Source organism: Acanthaster planci, linkage group LG02, assembly GCF_054643075.1.
Source record: "Acanthaster planci isolate LZ-2023a linkage group LG02, COTS_SCS, whole genome shotgun sequence".
Lineage (NCBI taxonomy): Eukaryota > Metazoa > Echinodermata > Asteroidea > Valvatida > Acanthasteridae > Acanthaster > Acanthaster planci.
Genome location: NC_141778.1, coordinates 33,672,075 through 33,692,228, shown reverse-complemented (window position 1 = coordinate 33,692,228; position 20,154 = coordinate 33,672,075). Strand labels below are relative to the sequence as shown.

At 38.1% G+C, this 20,154-nt stretch overlaps 2 protein-coding genes and 1 long non-coding RNA gene across 8 annotated transcripts; 2 read left to right on the top strand and 1 right to left on the bottom strand.

Moving 5' to 3' along the window:
- The first annotated feature begins 208 nt into the window (after nucleotides 1-208).
- On the top strand, nucleotides 209-9,752 carry LOC110983719 (uncharacterized). 4 transcript variants are annotated; one of them, XM_022243205.2, is made up of 8 exons: nucleotides 209-1,967; nucleotides 3,601-3,676; nucleotides 5,551-5,769; nucleotides 6,073-6,153; nucleotides 6,451-6,632; nucleotides 7,073-7,320; nucleotides 8,984-9,091; nucleotides 9,238-9,752. In XM_022243205.2, the coding sequence occupies exons 1-8, from the start codon at nucleotides 1,854-1,856 to the stop codon at nucleotides 9,257-9,259; spliced, it is 1,050 nt and encodes a 349-aa protein (XP_022098897.1). In that variant the 5' UTR covers nucleotides 209-1,853; the 3' UTR covers nucleotides 9,260-9,752. The 4 variants fall into 4 exon arrangements, with proteins under 4 accessions (XP_022098897.1, XP_022098895.1, XP_022098899.1 ...); XM_022243203.2 differs by having other exon boundaries at nucleotides 212-1,967; nucleotides 8,981-9,091; XM_022243206.2 differs by lacking the exon at nucleotides 209-1,967 and adding an exon at nucleotides 1,980-2,385 and having other exon boundaries at nucleotides 8,981-9,091.
- A 139-nt stretch (nucleotides 9,753-9,891) lies between these two features.
- Nucleotides 9,892-17,244, bottom strand: ccng2 (cyclin G2). 3 transcript variants are annotated; one of them, XM_087132887.1, is made up of 8 exons: nucleotides 15,538-17,244; nucleotides 14,675-14,840; nucleotides 14,325-14,462; nucleotides 13,946-14,020; nucleotides 13,269-13,535; nucleotides 12,546-12,665; nucleotides 12,065-12,279; nucleotides 9,892-11,655 (listed from the first exon to the last, which is right to left on the bottom strand). In XM_087132887.1, the coding sequence occupies exons 1-8, from the start codon at nucleotides 15,540-15,542 to the stop codon at nucleotides 11,439-11,441; spliced, it is 1,203 nt and encodes a 400-aa protein (XP_086989013.1). In that variant the 5' UTR covers nucleotides 15,543-17,244; the 3' UTR covers nucleotides 9,892-11,438. The 3 variants fall into 3 exon arrangements, with proteins under 3 accessions (XP_086989013.1, XP_022098890.2, XP_022098893.2); XM_022243198.2 differs by lacking the exon at nucleotides 15,538-17,244 and adding an exon at nucleotides 15,286-15,497; XM_022243201.2 differs by lacking the exon at nucleotides 14,675-14,840.
- LOC110983721 (uncharacterized) lies at nucleotides 16,526-19,608 on the top strand. The gene is made up of 2 exons (XR_002598763.2): nucleotides 16,526-16,664; nucleotides 17,240-19,608. It is a non-coding gene; the product is annotated as an uncharacterized LOC110983721 (long non-coding RNA).
- Nucleotides 19,609-20,154: the final 546 nt, after the last annotated feature.

Genomic DNA, 20,154 nt, shown 5'->3' with positions numbered 1-20,154 from the left:
AGCCGCCCCGTGTATATCCCGCCCTCTATCGATGATAACGTACGCAGCTCAATGGGGAACATGAGCTCGTCACATGAACCAATCGAAGAACAAGGAAATAAATACATGTACAATGCGAAAATCATACTGTACGATGGCGGAATGTACCAGAAGAGTAATGAAACATAGAGAATGTTAAGAGTAGAGGAATGAAAAGAACTATAATGGCGCGAACATATTATATGAAGAGTAGATATTTTTTCTTGTTCGAGCTTTCAAAATTGTTGCTACAGGCCTATGGTCACGCTCGGAGTGACCTTCAATTCGACCATGGAGGAAGAAGACTTCCGCCACTAACCCAACAACTTCTGTTAATGTTTGATAACTCACGGCGGCTTTCTATAAATATTAAAATAAATAATGTATGTTTTGTGACATCTCTGCGCGTGTGTGTGGGTGTGTGTGGGGGGGGGACCTCGCTTTGATAAACCATAAGGATTGGTGACTGACTGCTACAACATGGAATATTTTTAAACAGTGTTCACGAAATGGGTAACTTAAATAAATTATTTGATTCACCTTTTGTGCGTCTTCATACACTTCTTCAATTTACTATTTCATATCGTTTTGAAGTTAAGTGAATTGAAAAGTGCAAGCTTTTCCGGACAAAATGGCTGTTGCTAATTATTTGAATCAGAAAAGACACTGATCAGTTCACATTTTCATATTTAGGTTTTGAACACAAAAGTTGCTCTTTGAAAACATTTCCGAAAAAGGTTACTTGCCATAGGCCTATACTTACAAAACAATAAATTGCCAACGAAATGGAAATTTATCACTGCAAAATATAACAAAGACCAGTATTTTTGTGTAAAATTCAATACAACAATTGGAGTTCAGTGACTGGGATGACATCAAGGTTTTGCTCAAGCATATGCAAATTAAATTAGCATAATACCACAAAAGCTCCAAAACACAGATTCAAATAGTAAAACAAAATTGGAATAAGGTTAATTAAAACACAAAGATGCGATTTCAAGGGTTGTAGTAAAATAGATTGATTGCCTTGTCCCTTTAAAAAGCGACTTATCTCTGTAGGGTTATTACAATCGGCTTTAGGAATGAAATTGATGGGCAGTTTGTAGACTGTATGCGGTGAACTGAGTCACCACATAAAAGTAGAACGCAACCCACAAATCGGTTGGGACAGCCCTCTAAATTGGACCCTATTAATCTTGAATCATCAAATTCCTGCCTCGCGTGTGACTCGTTGATCGGGTTACCCACCCACCTTCCGCAACGCATTCAGGGAGATGATGATAGTACATTGGTGCGAAAGCTCGATCCTGCTTGAATGTTTCCTTGACCACAATGCAGTATAGGAAGTTGACAAATTCTACCATGTATGCAGGACTAGCACAAACCAGGATGGGCACTAAGTATTTAAACACGTGTACTACAATTAAACAACCGTCACAAGAGGGAAAATGCCTCATTCCTGGCATCTGTGTTGTTTTATTTCTGTCGAGAGTTTTGACCGCATAACAACTTGAGCGTGGCATCAACTGGTGTTGATGAGACTCACTTCTTACCACGTGATCGAGATTTCGGTTTTTCGCCGGACATTCTAACCTTTAAAACTCCAATATAAGTGATTCACCGCGCAACCAATAAACGGATAAACTGCAACAGTTTTCACAGTTAAGCCAGATTTCGGTTGTCCCTTTTTGTTCAAGCGTTTTGCTTTGAAAAGATTAAGCCTTACAAGTGCAGTGAACTTAGGACGCACCAACAAGTGTTTGCTCTTCAGAGGTAGTGTGCCATTTGTGCAGCAGTGGATAAGGGTTGTTCGTGATACCCGCGCTGCGGTCAGAATGGATCGTGCGGTTACGTATATTGCTAATTGTGTTGGATACCTACTCCGCGTCTTCGTCGTTTGGGTGGCAGTGGTGACTTTGTATATACAGATAAACGCCCTGCCAACTCAGGTAAGTTGTAACTAGTAGCTCCATAGTGTGATCTTGAATCTCGCCGCTAAAGCTACTGCTCACTTATCTGAAAAACTTTGGCCATGTGGAAACACAGTCCTGACAGTCCCCGATGCGTATTGCAAGGGATTTGACAACACTTCTACAGGTGCATACTCCATGAAGCACCTGGCCGAGCAATCGTTCTCGTTTTGCATGTACTTTCAGTCGTTGTACTGTTATCGTATGTAAACACAAATATATTTTTTTATTTGAGGGTAATTATTTCACCAGCCGAATGAATGTGAAACGAAAGGAATTAACTAGAGCATTGTTAGAGAGCACAGGAGTTGACCAAGAACTTCTATAGTGGCTGACAAGGCTTTTCACCAGGTGTCGACGCATGGGGAGGCTTTGGGTTGGGCACGGTAGCGATGAGGTTGGTAGACATGGGGTAAAAAGTAGGGTGTGGCACTCCAGAAACCTTTGAATACCATGTTGTAGAACAGTGTCCTCAATTTTAGCGCTCAAAACTTTTTACAAACAAACTAGGCTACATTTTAATGTAGGCCTACCTGCATGTGTTTGTATTATATGCATTTTATAAAATTCATTATGCTACACAGGGTTCTATTTCATTTTGAATCTTTAAAGATAAAGACCCACTGAAGTTTGTCAAACCTGACTTTGTGTGGCAATCAAGTTATTTTTACCCCATGCATTTTTGCACAAGCACTGCCAACTTGCTTGGCAGATTGGATACAATGACCCAGTTGGAATCTATTGTGAGGCATTTGCCAAAGGAGAGGGGCCTTGCGAACAGAAAAGGATGTGGCTGCCTTTCATTGCATTCTAAGAAAAACAAGAAACTATGAATACTTGCAATCCTACTACATCCACTGCTTTTGTAGAAAAAGTTGTTTTGCAGGATCAGTACCATGATGCACACTGCACTGACCGAGCCAATTTGTGAACAGTGCTTTCATAGCTTAACCCATATGTGGAAAAAGTCATGCAGTGCCAAAACATGTCATGGCCTGTTCTATTTGGAGAGGGCAAAATTTCTTCAAAACGTGATTTTGTGGGTTTTTTTTCATTTAATAGCTTCTATAATATTTATATTTTTAGAATTTGTGATTACAAATATGGATACTGATGAATAAAGATGAGAAATTGATCAATCAGTTGGAAATCGTATACGGAATCGTGTTTCCAAGCGCTACACTGTATGAGCTTTTTCTCGAAAAGTGTTATTTATTGAATCTGAAAATGTGGATATACTCATGTCTGTGTATCTAAAGAACGCAGTATGCTGCAGGGGTCATTCATATATCAAATTATAACTTTTGATGTACAGAATCCAAGCCACATCAAAAACTCGTAACCTGAATCAGGTGACTTACTACCCATTTTTTTAGAGCTGGTCACATATTAGCCTAAGAATTGCACTTAAAAAGAGTTTAGATCTTCATTTACAGAAGATAATTTCACATACAGTCTAAAACTCTCATTTTGTGAAGTTTTTAAAATAAAAGTGTGTTCAGGCTTTCTTTATCCGATCAGCTTACCAGTCAAATCAAACATAAAGGTGTTTATCAATGTAACTTGTAGTTCCTGCTCTGTTGATAGAATATGTGCACTTTCTATCTTGCAGATACCCCCTGCAGTAATGTATGGAATGACTCAGGTCAGGACAATTGATGACCTTCTACAGATGCTAGACCAACCAGGTAAGTTCCACCCTATAGTTCTACATTGGGCATAATGTCATGGACCATTTCCATATTATAGGCACTATCCCCTTTCTTCCCAAAAGTCACAAGTGTTAAGACTGATGTGAATGCTATGAGACTCAAGGCTGGCAATTGTACATTGGGCATAATGTCATGGACCATTTCCATATTATAGGCACTGTCCCCTTTCTTCCCAAAAGTCACAAGTGTTAAGACTGATGTGAATGCTATTTTATGAGACTCAAGGCTGGCAATTGTACACCAAGTGTCACATCCACTGTAGAAGTGGGAACATTTCCCTCAACTTTTTTCATCAACTTTTTGTTTGATTGTTAAAAATATTTTTTTTATGAGAGTACCGTAAAGTGAAAATACAGCACAGACTGGACCACACATCTTAATTTCTTGTGGAGCATCTGATTAAAAAAGGGGCACTATGGGAAGATTTCTTCGCTCCATTTCTTGGGGACGGGTGCACAAATTCCATATATGTTATGAAATAAATTATATCTCTGCAACAAGACATCTGTGAACTAAACTTGAAAAGAGTCTAGAATCTCCAGTTTGCCACAGAATCGCATTAGAATTACCCAAGCTAATACTGTTGCAGTCTCTCATGATTTGGGGTATTAAGCATGTGCAGAGTTCCATCAGCCCTTACGACACTCTCCATAATAGGTAAGAATGGTCTGAAGACACCAGACCTTACTAGAGTACCAGGTGTGCATTGCTGGCAAAAAGCTTATTCCACATCATGTGAGACAGCAGCAGTGCACTGGTCTGGAGAACTTAAACGTGACGATCCAATTATAGTCGGAGAATCAGAGTGTCTATGCACTTTTTCTATTTAATCCACAGTGGACTCTGTTTGGTCATTGGAATTGTTGTCTGAAAATAGTTTCACATGTCTGAAGGAAATCATTTCAAGTATGTTTTTTCCTTTAGAGCCTTGGAATAGTGACAAGGACTGTTTATCCTTGGAAATAAGACTCATATTTCAACTCATTAAAAATCGAAATGATGAATAATTAGCACATAAAGCTATGATTAATGGTTTTGTCTTTCCTGTGGCTCTGTAACCTGAGTTAGTTTCCTGTCTGCTCAGACGCCCTCGGACTGCTGTCCTTATTTTGTCAATTGTACAGTATACAAATGCAAAGTTACTTTTAAGATCAGCAGTAACAATTTTGAAGAATTGCTGGTATTTTGCAAGGAGTGTTTTCCTGTAAGCATTGTTCCTGCTGTCCGTGCAGATGTTTAATGTTACTAGCAGTAACGCTGAAAGCAGCATACATTTATTTGAATCCAGCAAAAAAGAAAACCAGAGAAAAAAAAGTTCAGTTTAGTTTATGACCCAGATTGTGGATGAACCCTTTTGGATTTGATGAAGTTAATGGAATAAATTGAAACAAGCATGACTGTTTATGCACAATTGCCTGAAGCAACTCACAGTGCTTAAATGACCGGAAATGTTTGATTAGACAAACTTAAACGTTTAACTGAAAATTGTTATATTAATTGCATTGTTTACAGAAGAAAGTGGATTAATTGTCCAGATCGAAGATTAAAATAGATCTTCTCAAACAGAGAAAATAAGCATTAGGTACACATGTAAACTATTATTTACCTTACACAGAGCGAGAGTGTACATTTTTAAAAAGGATGAAAATTAGTTGAGTGAAGAGTAGTTGTGCTAATATTGGGAGTATTCCAAGGCTGTTAATTCATCAGAGTCTCTTTACAATCCAGGGTTCTCTTTATCCAGACAACCCTGGAAACACGTAACCATTTCCTGAAAAACAAAATCCAGTTTTGATGATGTAACACTGCTGCTGTTTTTACACTGCGTGCAATTGTTCATCTATTCATAGTGAAACCAGTGATACCTGGCCAAGGTAAAAATTCAGCCTGGGACCTTGAGGTGACTCAGGGCCAGGGAGTCATTGCTGATGACGATGATGAAGACAGGGATGAGCATGATGGTGATGATAGTGATGAAGACAGTGGATCTGAAAGACAGAAACCTGTTCCAGCCGTGTTAACAGGTTACCAAAGTCATCCAAAAACCATGTTAACTCCTTTACAGTTTTGTAAGTATCATGGTTACCTCAGTAATATCTTCAGCTCTGAAATCTAATCCGGTGCTTTTCATGTAAGGTTCAGTAAAAAGTTAAACCATTTTCCCAGTCCTTTTCTAATTTACTTACCATTCTGCTTTTTTTCAGTTCTGTTATTGAAGCCTTGTGAGGGTTGGTTGGCTTACCTTATTTTCACAATTAATCATCCTGCTGTCTGATTCTTAACCTATTCTCAAAACTACCTAAAAAACTAACAAAGCAACATCTTTGATGCAATCAATATATAAAAACTATGATTTTTTCATAAATTATCAGCATTAGCCGATTCTAGTAGAAGACCTGTTCAAGAAATTTCCCGTGTAGATAGCCCCCAGTCCTCACTCGGCTTGCAAATATGTAAGTACACTTCGAAGGGCAAAAAATTAAAGACAAAGTTGAATGACACAGCAAGAAAATGTGACTGATTACCAGAAATTTTACAGTAGTTTTCCCACCAATAAAAATATGAAAATGAACAGTTTTTAGTAGCCAGTAACTTTCGCACACAATAAAGAGGCTAGAGTTAATAAAACAATTTGACATTTTAATTCAGATTCCACTAATACCCAAAGTATTTTGTCCTTTGAAATTATTATTACTTAAATTATTACCACAAGCCTTCCTTTTTTGCTGTTCCTGGCCTTCCCATTTCAGCTGATGTAGAGCCACTACCTAGTTGTATCCCCAGAGAGGCTGTCATTCAAGTTCTCCCAGAAACCAGCAAGCCTCACGTGATGTTCTGGCCTGGCTGTGTGACTGTCAAGCGCTGTGGAGGTTGCTGTAATAGCGATCTTCATGAATGCCAGCCCACTAGATCAGAAACTGTGCAGGTTAAGGTATGAGTTGTAGGCACTAGTTGTAGCAAGGGTTGAAATGTTCCTAACTGAAAATTTAATGACTGAAAATGTTGTTTTTTCTCTCAAAATTTAAATATTGTTGGTGCGAATTTGCAAGGTCTAAATTTCTGTCCCTACTCCCCTCTGTAAAAATTAAACCAGTGAATGAAAATAAGTGAACACAATATGGGATTCCATTATCCAACTCTGACTAATGTGTAACAAGATGTCTGCGCAGCTAAGCGGCTTTCAGACCCATTGCTATATTGCACTAAGTCTGCCAAGCTCCTGCAAGCTTGGAAGTCGAGTGGTTGAGACAATGCACTTTTAAGAAGTTTTTCCTTCTGGTCCTGAGAAAGTGCTGTCAAAAATAGCTGCAAGAGATGAAGGACAGTGTCCAAATTTAATTTGTTTTGTTGTGTTTGGTATCTGTTATATAGGTAGTCCAAATGGAGTACACTCCCCGAGCAAGACGTTACTTCCAATTTGATGGCATCGTGATCAGGAATATCACTAATCACACGGACTGCAGCTGTCAATGCAAGATTAAACCTCAGGACTGTAACCCTGTCACCCAGGTCCATAATAACTGTCAATGTCAGTGTAAGAAGTTGGTCAGCTGCCCTGCTAGGAAGCTGTGGGATCCTGTTAGATGTCAGTGTGTGTGTATCACCTCACAACAGGACAGGTTAATGCCTTAGTTTGTCACATTGGGAGATACTTGTGCGGCTTTCATGTGGTTGATTGCGACTTTTCACTACTCAGACCTGTCCCAGCACCATCAGAATGCCCATTGTGGAACATATAAAAAAGCCTTATTTTCATCCATTATGACTGTGCATTTACAGTCCTTCCCAGGGGTTCTGAGGTATGCCTGTACCAAGGCTGTCAGTGGTGACAATGGCAGAAATAAATTTCATAATTGGGTCAGTTCACGCACCCTGCCTTCAGTCCTCAAGTACACTTTGTATAAAGTTGTTGTACAACTGTGTACAGGGCTTAAAAAAAATACAAATGGAAGTTTATACCAGTTTTCCATGGAACAGCCTTGTTATTGATCACAACAAGCACTATATCTCCTGTAGAATTGAAGGATTTTGGGTTTGGAGCATGAAAGACTTTAATTTTATTTATTTATTTTTTGTTGACAACTAAAACAAAAACATGCACTTCATCAAAGTTTTTGTGTAACCCAATGTTTTAGAATAGTTGTGAAATAAGTTGAAGATGCAACATCTGTCAAATTTATATCATGATAGAGTTCTCATGAGCATCAGTTCAATGCCATTTTACCAATAAGAAAATAACCTTTTTGCGGGAGGAGTGTATCACATCTCTGTCTGGAATTGCTTTTTCCAAGATTTATTTAGACACGAGTTTTCAGGGCATAGCAAGAAATGCGGTCTGCATAGAAATGTAAACCACAGATCGTTACTAAAGCATGGGTGATAACAATTTCAAAAAGATAATGGATCGACACAAATCTCTCTCGAGTACACGTAATCAGTGTATGATATATATCCACCGTACCTACACACCTGTTTGTGAAAAGAGGCTAGCATCAAACCTTTTGCCTTCAGATGACCTGTTTTCTAACCTGGTCCCTGAGAATACTGCATGAAAGCAAGCCTTGCACCTTCATAAACTTTTCCCACCTATGAGATTGTTGCAGAAACCTTTTACGGAGTTAACCCCACCACCCCAGTGGGATGTCCCTCAGGCAGCTGAGCCATGGGATATTTGATAGATGTACACAAATCGAGCATCAAATTGAATTGATTGTCTGCACACTCTTGTGACCAGCACCTGCGACCTTTGACACTTTTTTTTTTCAAGTGAATGCCATGTCAGTGTAACTTTCTGGGAGAAAGTCCAGTAACTTTTATTCGAGCAGATTAACTTTCTTTTCATTTGGAAGTTGATAAGTTGTGGGGAAAACCTGGAAAGATTGAAATACGTGTCTATAAACTGGACATTTAGAAATCTTACACATTTGTCATCTTTAGGGGAACAGGTTTCCTTGAAAGTGTTGTTTAATTCCATTTTCGACTATAATTCACAGACAACTTTACCTTGATCGAAAATACCAGGAATTTAAATAGTCTAATAAACGGGGAAAAAATATATATTTTACAGCACATAACAAGTTTCTGCTTTGGTCATCCAATCAAATGTTCCCCAGAGTAGTTGGCCTCCTTTTTGTGCTAAGTTTCAATTTCAGTAAGTTATCTTTGTCTTCTCCCCACTTTTCAGGTTTGCAAAGATCAATTTGTCATTGACATTTCTAGCTCTCATTAACCAAAAGGGATGACAATTTAGAAGAAATACTCTAATGTTCTTTTCTGTAGAAGATGTCTTAAGAGACAAGAGTGGGATGACAACTCATGCAGTTGTACATGCAGGAAAGATTTAGAAGCCAGCTGCAGGCCCCCACACTGGTTCAACCGGAGACGGTGCAAGTAGGTTTTCCTGGGCTATTTAAAATTCAAGAAAACATCTGTGTGATTAATGAACAGAATCTCACTTCAGAAGAAGAATGTGAAGATCTTTAACTTTGAAATTTTTGAGATATTTCTAATGGGCTTTTGTTTCCTTTTTTCCTCAGGTGTCAAAGAAGGTCAACATGAACAGTTGTGGGACATGTGTTGAATCAATGTCAACTTTGAACGTTTAAGTGAATTGACAGGTGGATGTGGTGTTCTAAAAGTACCAGAGTGTCGGTTTTACTGGCCAAATTGTGGAGGTAAATATCTACTGAGAAGTTGCAGTGGCCTAATAAACAAGTTGTTATTGATGGAGTTGGTGAGCAAAATAATACCTGTTTTTGACACACCATTTTCATGCTCATTGTGATATTGGACATAAACAACCACTCAGCTCAGGTTATTTGTGAAAGTTTACTAGATATCAGTTTCCTTGGATTTGAAGGATTTTTTTATATCAACCACATTTGAGAAGTATCAGAGTACAGTACCTCAGTGATATCAAGTCTACCATCTGAACCATTTCGACGCAAATTTTAATGTTTGTCTCTGGCACCGGAGAGTTTTGCAAATTCTCCTTGAGCTAAAATAATTATGTAGTTAATGCTACATGCAGTTCCAGCTTAATTTATCTTTTGTACAAAAAGAAACTTCCCACAGTGTATTCACTTTAATATTTTGTATGTATTCTAATGTTTCGTTTTGAATAACTGTACATATGCCATAAAATGTACGCTCTTCATTTTTGTAAAAAGTAGGACTCGATACTTTCACCATAGAGTAGTTCAGAAGAAGCTTCATTTTATTGTAACATTTCAGTCTTCTGAGATAAGTCTTGTATGTAAGGAATATTGGAAGGCTTAAACAGTAATCAAAGTTTTGCAAATTAAATTCCATCAGGGTCAACAGTTTTGTAAGATGAGACCTGACCATTAGCACTGCTATAGTATTAAAGAAAAGAAAGAAGAAAAAGAACACAAAAAATCAGGATCCTTCTTTTCTTGTCACAAGTTAAAAGTTCATAATATCTCTGGTTTTGATGAAAGCCATAATTGTCCAGTCAGCTACAACTCTGTAGTGGATGGACTATTTAACAGCCAACTTGGATAGTCTGGTTACACCAGTAACCAAATTAAAGCAAACCCTACTTTCATACCACAGAGGTGAAGATCAAGTACAAATGTTCCAAACCTCTTGACAGATTTACTGCATCATTGTTTCTGCATCAAATCACAGTGGAATTATCCAAACATTTGGGGGGTACTGATAATTTTACAATATGGCATCTGTGAATAGGGAGGGGAGTTTAGCAGAACTGTGCACATGACTCTCAAAACAAGTAAATCATAGGAGTAGATGCCCCTCTATCTGAGCAGTTGAACTATTTTTAAAATAAATATTTATATTACAATACATCAAAATGTCAAAAACAGTAAAAAGAATTATGATGTCATGTAATTATAAGTAATTTGAATAATTTAAACTTTTCTTAAATTGTTGATTACATAATATATACCCTTTAACCAAATTTCTGTACACTTCTTTTTACACAAAGCTTGGGATTGGGCTTTTAAAGACATTTCTCAAACATTTCAGTAATAAATATGAGGCACTCTTATATATCAAGGGGATTGAAAGAAAAAAGCTCAAAAGTGAGCAAAAAACTTACCTTTTAGCTGTTGCTTTTCTTCCATATGTTTTTGTTTAACCATTTTATAGAGAAAACTGACGTGCCAAAATACAACTAAAATGACCAATACACTAAGAACGGGTCAGTAAATGCACGGAAACTAAATAAAGACAAAAACAGTTTGTTTCAAGCATACAGAAAATTTGTCAAATATTAAAAAAAGCAAATACAAACTTTTTGTTCTCATAATAATTGTAAAAACAAATCAAAAAGTAGAAAAAATATTCAAATCAAAACACAGAAGTATAAATAACTGCATCAAAAATAGTGTCTGAAAGTAGAAGATCCTCAATTGTTGGCTAGACTTGTCGTGAACTATGCCACACAAATAAGGTTAAGTGTTTTGGAGTAAACGTGGCATTTGTGCAAGGGCATGCAAGCGTGTCAGGTCAAGAGTTGATCCTAAAATTTGAGTACCTACCACGATGTGGGAATAATACGCCAGTTTGAGTACAATCACTGTCTGGAAAACAACATTCTCCACATTTTTCCAATGGGACACACTGATGAAATGAAATACTGACATGGCGCTGGCCCAAATCCCCCAGCTAGTAATCTCACATCTCCAATGACCTCATTTTAAAACCTGACCCTGTGTGAACCGTAACCTTAGCATATGTGACCTCACAGAGATTACCTCTCCACACATGTACATATGACTGGGCACAGTGCAACCTTCTCATTTTCATACCTGAACATCATTGACTTGTCCCACAGCAGACACCTGTCTCTGTTTGGATCAAGAGAGGGAGCTGTTGAATCCTCCATAATGTTCGGAGATGGGTGGTTGGAGCTAGTAGTAAAGGAAGACTCCTCACTAGATTTTGAGTAGGTTGTATTATTCATGGAACTGAAGAAGAAAGAAACAAGTTGGGTACGAAGCAGATGGAAAAGTGTTGATCAGAAGAAACACGATATATATGAAATATTTGGCTTCGAAAATTCTTAACTTGAGATGTTAATGCTTGAATGTAAATACTGTCAAAAGACTACTTGGACTCTCCTGTGGATTTTCTCTACATTTTTAGTGTCTTTATCACTTATAATAATTGGCCAAAACAATGATGATGGTATATTACATCAAGTTCTGAGTTAGTTCAAAATAACCTCCAGACTGGTTGTCAGTCCGTCAATTAAAACTCCAAACTTTCAACACATCTGGTAGTTTAGTGAGAGAATATTTTGCTGAAAAACTGGACGGACAGTAGTTTCCTGACACAGACTACATGTATATTCATTAATTGAAGCATGCTTCTTACCTGTCTGACCAGTTTTCATCAGTCAAGCTGCCGTCATGCTCAGGGATAGGAGCCAGGGTGCTGGCCAGTTGAGCACTGAACCTTAGCTGTCTGGCTGTCCGAGATGAGATAATCCAACTCAGTCTGCTTGTTGGCATCTTGCACTCTGGAGAGGAGTAAGTTGCCAGGAATTCTGAAAAGACAGTTTGGCACTCCAGCAGCTCACAGTCTGACATCTGTATTGAAAAGTAATAAAATATTGCTGTGTTAAGCTTAATTGGTAAGAGTTTTTCTCTGTGAAATACAGCTGTTTGTGCAGACTTTTGATCGGCAAGTCTGATCTGAGATTATAAATTCATAAATTGCGGTTTGGTTTTTCTATCCAAGGATACACTTTGTATAGCTATATACAAGGAAATAAATAAACTGTTAAACTATTAAAATAATAAACTATTAAACAAACTACATTTTGATGCAGTGAGATTAACTGAAGAATTATTACCTTAATGGAGTATTGTAAGTCAGCAACAACTGTAGACCAGCCCATATGGCTGATGTTACAGTTGGCCTTGATAAAGTCTGGTAACTCTGATATCAACAGCGACATTGCTAATATGGAGGGCTGAAAGTAAAAGGGAAATAATTTATAGAGGATGTTTTGATTGAAGAAAAATTTCTTTTTTCTTTATACTCGTTAACAAACCGGTGGTTTTACAATGTATGCATAAAAAACCTCTAGGGCTAAAAATAGTAAGTGTACTATAGGATGATGGCAGTTTAATTTAATTTCTATTGAATGTGTTTTGCCAACATGAGCAGAACAGGTGTTCTGTAGTTTTAGTCATGTTTAGTTGTAGTACCAAACAGCTCTATGCACTGATAAGAGTGTAATATAAGACTGCAGCTTGCTTCAAGTGTGAGTCCATGTCTGAAATGGACTGCCAGAGCTATGGCTATGTCTAGTGTCAGTTTGTCCCTTCACAGTTTCAATGGGTACAGACCTAGGCCTACATGTAGCTCTAAATAGATACTGATATAGCCTAAGTACATCGTTACAAGATCCTCATACACTTATTATGTGGATCTCAGCAGATTATCCAACATTCACATGAGTTTTATCACATATTCTCTTAAATAAACCAGCAATGCAAGTGCTCAAAACCCAATATTTTTTCCCACAGGATACATTTTCATCAATTTGACCAAATTTGTCCTTTCAACCAACCTTGAAAAGTGTCAGAGGGAAATGACACATGCAAGCCTCTAATTTCCTGGTCATGATATCCAAGTGATCAGTCTGCAGTCCAGTGTCCATGCCCAAGATGTTGGACACCACACAGTAGGCATGGAAGAGTTGTAGGAAGGAGAGTGGGGTAGGTGCTTCCATGTCCCGGCCCAGCTTCTGGAGAATAATGTTCTCCATCCGTGCTATATCACTCGGAGTGCAACCACACTGGGTGATGCGAATCAGATCTTCAGGTGACATCAAATCCTAAATGTATTAAAATGGATAAAATTGAAAAAAGTTTGGATTTTCTATGTTTGTCTCTGCAAATGAAAGGAGAAAGGAAGACAGTCTACCGTCTAAATGACGGAATGAAACTCACTTTGTGTACCCAAGTGTTTCATTTCTGATGGGCACCGTTGATGCAAGTTAATTAAACTTTGACATATCTCAAACCATGAAAAATATACTGAAAGTTGGTGTCCCAGTTCTACAGAATGGAACACAATTCTGATGTGCAATGCCACAGACCTTGCACAAGCCAAACAGCCATGTTTCTTCATAGATGAACTATTTTTTTTATTTAGAATTAGTGAATATTAATTTCTAACTTCATCTAAAACCTGTACAGATCATCCGGTAGTATGAAGTAAATCTTTAATATTTCAATTGTTTACCTGTGAGTGTTCGAGCATCTTTACACTGAGGTAATAACTAGCGACAGTCACACACATCAAATGATGAGGTCTTGCCTGAAATAAGGAAAAGGAAATTTGGAGTTTATATCCAGGGACACTACATAGTCTGAATTAAGACATTTCTTTGAAAAAGAGTTCACAGTCAAACATACATGTACAATGATGAAATCACATTTGGTAACTTTTCACAATGTACTTGAAACAAACATGTACACAAACTAATGTAACTGAACAATTTTGAGATAACATGTACAGTGATTTAACAAAACTACAAGCTCAGGATTCCAATTATCCAAGTTCCAAATTCACTTTTTGAAAAAATCAACACATTGTAAAAAAAAGTATATCAGCAAAATACCTTGACTAGAGAGAGGAAGCGATCCATCACATTGACAGCCAGGAAAAATGTCTCTGGTGAAAGATTATAGAATCGGTTCCAGCTGCGCGTTCGGTCAACAAGCGTATTGTGCATGGCAGGTGTGATGCTCTCCTCATTCTGGGTAATATTACACAAAGACAGACAGGTCTAAATAATGTACGTAGTATGTTGATTTGCAATGATGGCACTGATACGTGTGTAACATGACATTTAATTTTAGGTTCATTCAATGGGGGGAGGGTGGGGATATGGGGTGGGGGTGGGACAGGGATTTATAGAGCTGCAGAGACCCCAAACGTCAACTGGTTGATCATGTAATGTAATGATACCTCTGGAATATTCTGCAAGTGTTCTAAATGAGACTGGTAGAAATCCTGTGCTTCCATGGCAATCTGTATCATTCGCCATAGATGGCTTTTCCCTGCAGTGGACATTTTTGAGGTGACTGATGCTTCTCGGGTCATGACAATCACTTCATTGTAACCGAATCTCCAGCTGGAAAGTATGGAATGAAATTATTCATACACCTAAATGGAATTTCCATTTTGACAATTTGTATGAGCTGCATTCCATTTCTATTCAGTTCTTTAAACCTAAGAATAAAATGTGATGTCGTGTCATCAGAAATTCAAAAAGCTGAGGAAGTATCCAAGTTTTCCTTTTGCTTGACTTCATAAATAGTTGTACTACTTCATCTACCACCCGTTCAAGCAGTTGCTTCACAATTTCATTGTTACCTCAGGAATCCAGGATTTAATCACTTCTTATTGAGTGGCTACAACCACTAGTACACCCCCCCCCGACACACACAATAGAGTCATCATGTGGTGAAAAATGTTCAAAATCATTCAAAATGTTCAACCCCCCCAGGCATTTATTGAACCTGTTTGAGCTTGGCCTCACATAGTTCCATGTCATGGTCAACAATCATGATACTGACCACATATGGGCGCCATCAACAAAGGCTATTCATTCTCCTTCCGTTTACCTCTTGTAAACTGTAGCCTCAGCTAGCCTAGATCATGTACATGTAGATACGCGTACTGCTACGCTGGAGCGACACGCAAAAGAATAGGCCCTAGGGCCTAATTCTGTGCAGGGGCCTATGCTCCTAGTTTCCCCAATGTTTACGTGGCTGTTGCTGTATGGAGCTTAAAAAAACGAAAGAGCATATCCATAGAAAATGACTTACCCCATTCATTCTTCTCTTCAGCTGTGACAATCAATGGTCGCTGTCTCCAGCTGCAGCTGCAGTTACGTCGGTACATTCACCTCTTTGTAAACACAGCAGCTGCTTTTGTATACTGTGTCGGTTTCAAAATTGGCGCGCAACAACCTCGATCTCAGTTTGGTCGAGCAGTACGTTATCAGTGGCGGCTCCGTCAACTTTTCGCTGTTGACAAAGTTTCCTGACGATTATCAGCCAGAGTTGTATTATTGTTGTGTTGTCTTTAAAATAACACTTTTTAAAAAGATAAACATTACAATTACATTAAGAATATTTCAATTCGTCCGCAAAGATGCGGGATGAATTAAACATGCTTAATTGAAACTAGTCCCCAATTTTAAAAAAGTGCTTTCGTTTTCTTAGGATCCCCGTTTCTTGACTTGCCGTCGCTCATGGGAAAGATTTTTTTTCAACAACTTGAAGAGCAAATGTGTGGGACAAACGTATGAAGTTTGATCATGGGATTGAATTATTGAAGCACGATCATAGTTTGTGATAAAAGCAGCCAATATTCCAATGTTCATATACATGTACAAAAGCAAATCGGGTTATTTAATGGAGCAATTTATTTTACGGTTGAAGCTACTGAAGTATTTCGCCATAGTGTTCCCAAACCTTTTTTTAACCTCAGGAATGACCGTATTCTTTGTCATTTTCATGTAGGCCAATCACCACCTATAATTACAATCGTCCAAGTTACTTTCCACGGAAAGGACTGCGAATAGACATGCAAATAACCGCCATACTTAACTATGCATAAAAGCCAAATAGTTTTGCAAGGACAAATGCCTATGCATTGTATCTGTGCATCCAAAGCGCCCCACAGAATTTGAAGTAGGCCTACACCTGTAAACCCAACCCCGGCATACAACACGTGGTCTCAGCTCTGAGCACGCCATGTTTCTCCAGGGACATTGAGTACAGTTAGCTTGGAAAAGTCCCGGCAGTCGAACTCAATATTACTGATTTTGGCACTTAAAATCTATTTTCTGGATTTCTTGACTTGAAGCTAAAAGGATTCTCCTTTCACTGAGGTTTTATAGAGAGAATCTTCACGTGCAGAAAAAACGCCACAAGATCATGAATGCTAGGTAGGTGTGCATTTATACAAATCTGATTGGAACTTGCAGATAGACCCGTTGTCAGTGTCATTGTTGCCTACCTTTGGCTGGAAAAACCATAGCTAGTTTTAGCTGGTTTTAAGTACAGAAACAATACAAGAACTCAGACGCCTTCAAGAATTCTCACGTAACTACTGAAATTACTGAACAAAAAAATAATTCCCCTGCGGCTTAATTAAATTAGACAATGCCAGCCATGGCTGAATTTTTGGAAAGAGTTCCTCATACGGAAAACGTTAGGTTTCCCTTAAAATGTTTTAACAGCTGTCAGAAAGTGATAACGTCTTAAGAAAAAAAGTGAAAATCAGCTAAGAAAATTCTGAAGCATTTCAGACAAGTCGCATAGGTTTATACACAGGGCATCAAGTGTTGTCCGAATCTCTTTCCCCTTAGTTCAACTGAATGCTGAAACTGAACATTTTAGCATCTGAACTTACAAACTTCTGATCTCAATAGTGGCGTAACTTATCGACCCGAAATATTAAGATATATTAATTTGACTATGTGTATAATAGAAACGTTACTCTTCTTTTTTATGCTAAAAGCTGCTGTCCTGTACTTTCTCGAGGCTGATGGGTGACAGGAAAGGAGAACCGTCACACTGGATGACGCATATACTTGAAAACGTTCTCACCAAGTCAGCATCCTTTCACTGCCGATGTGGATTAACACAAGCAAGTTTGTTGTGAACTTTTGCATGAAGTATTCTCAATACTTTGGACGTTTGTAATACATTGTGTCTTTCGATGACAGACAAGCAATTCATTTTGTATAAGCCTATGAGAAGTGTGCCTGCAAAACTTTAATCTGTTTCTATTTTATTACATACTCCAAGCCATCCTCCTTGCACACAGCGTTGCATTGTAGATCTGGAGAAAGAAATTACCAAACTTTGAGTTTTAATTCCTACCATAAAAAAGAAAATGTATGGAATCTCTTCCAAGATCATGAACATCAGTGAGCTAGTATTGGCCAATCAGAATCATTTTCAGGAAATTTTGTTTACTACGCATGCATCTGTGACTTGATGAGCATGTACTTGAAAAATACTCCGAAGAAAATTGTTGATTGATCTCGGACTGGTTCACTTCCCCCATAGGTTTGTGCATAAAATGCATGGTTTGTTTGTCATCTAAAACCCCATAATGCAACGGAGTAAAATCTTATTTCTTCAAGTATTTTGCAACCAAGTTGTATATATTCCATTGAAACAAGAAATACGATAATTACTTCGGAGTGTAATGCTTGGACCCACCTTCCATTTACCACTTTAAAGTTTATCGTCGGTGTTTAAACAACTTATGTGCATATTGAAGTATTGAATACTGTATATGGAAATATTCTAACTTAAAAAAGGTAATCTTTAAACTCACAATTTTATAAATCTAAATTTTACCTGAAGTTGTAACAGTCTTTGAGTTCAGTGAAATGTGCTATTCTCTACCTGAAACAAACTTAGAGTAAAGCAAAGCTGATGACTTTTGTTTTGAATCAAAGTTCAAGTACTTTGTAAACTTCGAAGTCAGTCCTTGTGTTCTTTGCATACGCTATACAAAAGTACCAACACGAACAGTTATTTACCAGTTTTGCAACAATAAAACTGACAAACGCTTGGAGAGCATTTCTCCAAATTTAATACTTTGTCGTAATGAGCTAAGTGAAGCGTCCATGTGTGCTTTTTAAGAAAAAATGGTGCCTCGTTCATATCTAAGAGGGTAGATATCAGTTGTAATTATTACACAGATAAGTGAAAATGTAGGAAGAGTTCCCAGGGTCCTTTAGTACCTATAAAACTGATCTCAAGGTTTGCTATAGAACTTTTTTGTTTTAAATTGGGTCCCTCTTCCCTCTCTTAAAATTTCTTAATATCTACTTAAATCTCCAAAATGTATATTTGTGATGTGAAATATGCTTCCTTTGCACCGAAGGACACCTTGGCTTTGGCAGAACTCGTCAACCAAATCTTAACCAAAATGCAATACATAACCCTAAGTTACGGTTTTTCCGCTAGGGAACAAATGTTTGGAAATTAAATTCAAATTATATCTAATGACAACTGATGTAAGGAGATGGAGTGTAAAAAGGACAGCGGTATTTTCAAAATTGGCTCCAGGTAATGCTAGTTGCCCTTGAAAAATAGTCCACTTTGTTGTGATAGCGCCCTCTTGCTGCGGATTGTTGAAGATCAAGACTGCGGGAGCGTGTTTCGGCGACTCTTTTTAACAATGAACGTGTTTCAGCTTTGATCACTGGTTAAGCGTTTTAGCAACTTTGTTACGTCTCCATGACGTCATTTTCCGACCAAACGAGAACCAAAGGTTTGAAAAAAAGATACTTACTTTTAGAACTTAAATGAAGAAAAAAAGAGAGAGCAGCACTGGTGAGAAACATGCCGAATACTGAGTGAAAAAGATGTTCATCAACAGTGTCGTTTGCTTCTTTGCGCCTGCCTCCGTCTTATGACGTAACAGTTTCTGGTCCTTTGCTTTTGTTGGCCATTGCTCTGATATCACTAACGTGTTTCTGCTTAGGGGTCGCCAAAACACAACCTGATAAATGACTGTTTGGCTTGGTGTGCTCAGCCACTAATTTACGAAAGCATATCTATGCAGTAGTTAAGTATTAGGAATGTTTTTGGTTTTTTTTGTTTTAGATTTTCATGATTTAAGGTATATTTACTTTACTCAACTTAATATTGTTAACTTATATCGAAAGCTATTTTACGCGTTAGGGGAAAAACCTGTTTGTAACGTAACGTTTTGTGTACATGTAAGTGCTAGTCTAGCGTTTTAATGGTGCGCCCTTTTTTTTTTTTTGAAGATGATCAAAGATGATGAAAGGTCTGCCGTTGGGTACTTTGAACACGTGGAAAACCAAACGAAGATAAATAAATGTGTGAAGTATTTATCATGTACAGCAAGGCCTTCCTTCGTCACTTGAGGAAGCGAAAACTTTTGATCAGTTAGTTCCCAAACAAACAAAAAAGAAAAGAAAAAATTTGACCCTTGCTCCTCCGACACAGCGCCCCCCAAACAAAGACCGTGAACTTACCGCGTTTGAGAAGTAAAAATAAATAAGCCACTAATTGCAATTTTGAGCACGAAGTCCCAAATCTTGGATGTGTCGTAAAGATACCTGGAAAACTCCTGTGCGAGGGGCTATCGGCCTATGGGGATATAATCTTGTTGCATAGGCCTATATATACAAATGGGTGATGAAAACCATTAAAATTGGGAGGTGAGACCCTCAGTAAAAGTAGCTTGGTACCTGCCACTTGCACCCGGTACCCCGACGATCAAAAGTCGAGTCTGCACAGCGACCACTATTAGTGCATATATAACAATTGCGAAAGCCGATTTTAAGAGGCTCCAGTGGCGTGGAGATAAGGCATGGAAGTTCTGGCAGAGAGCGACCCAGATAGCTCCAAACCCGAGTGGGGGCGTCTTATATTCAACTTTCT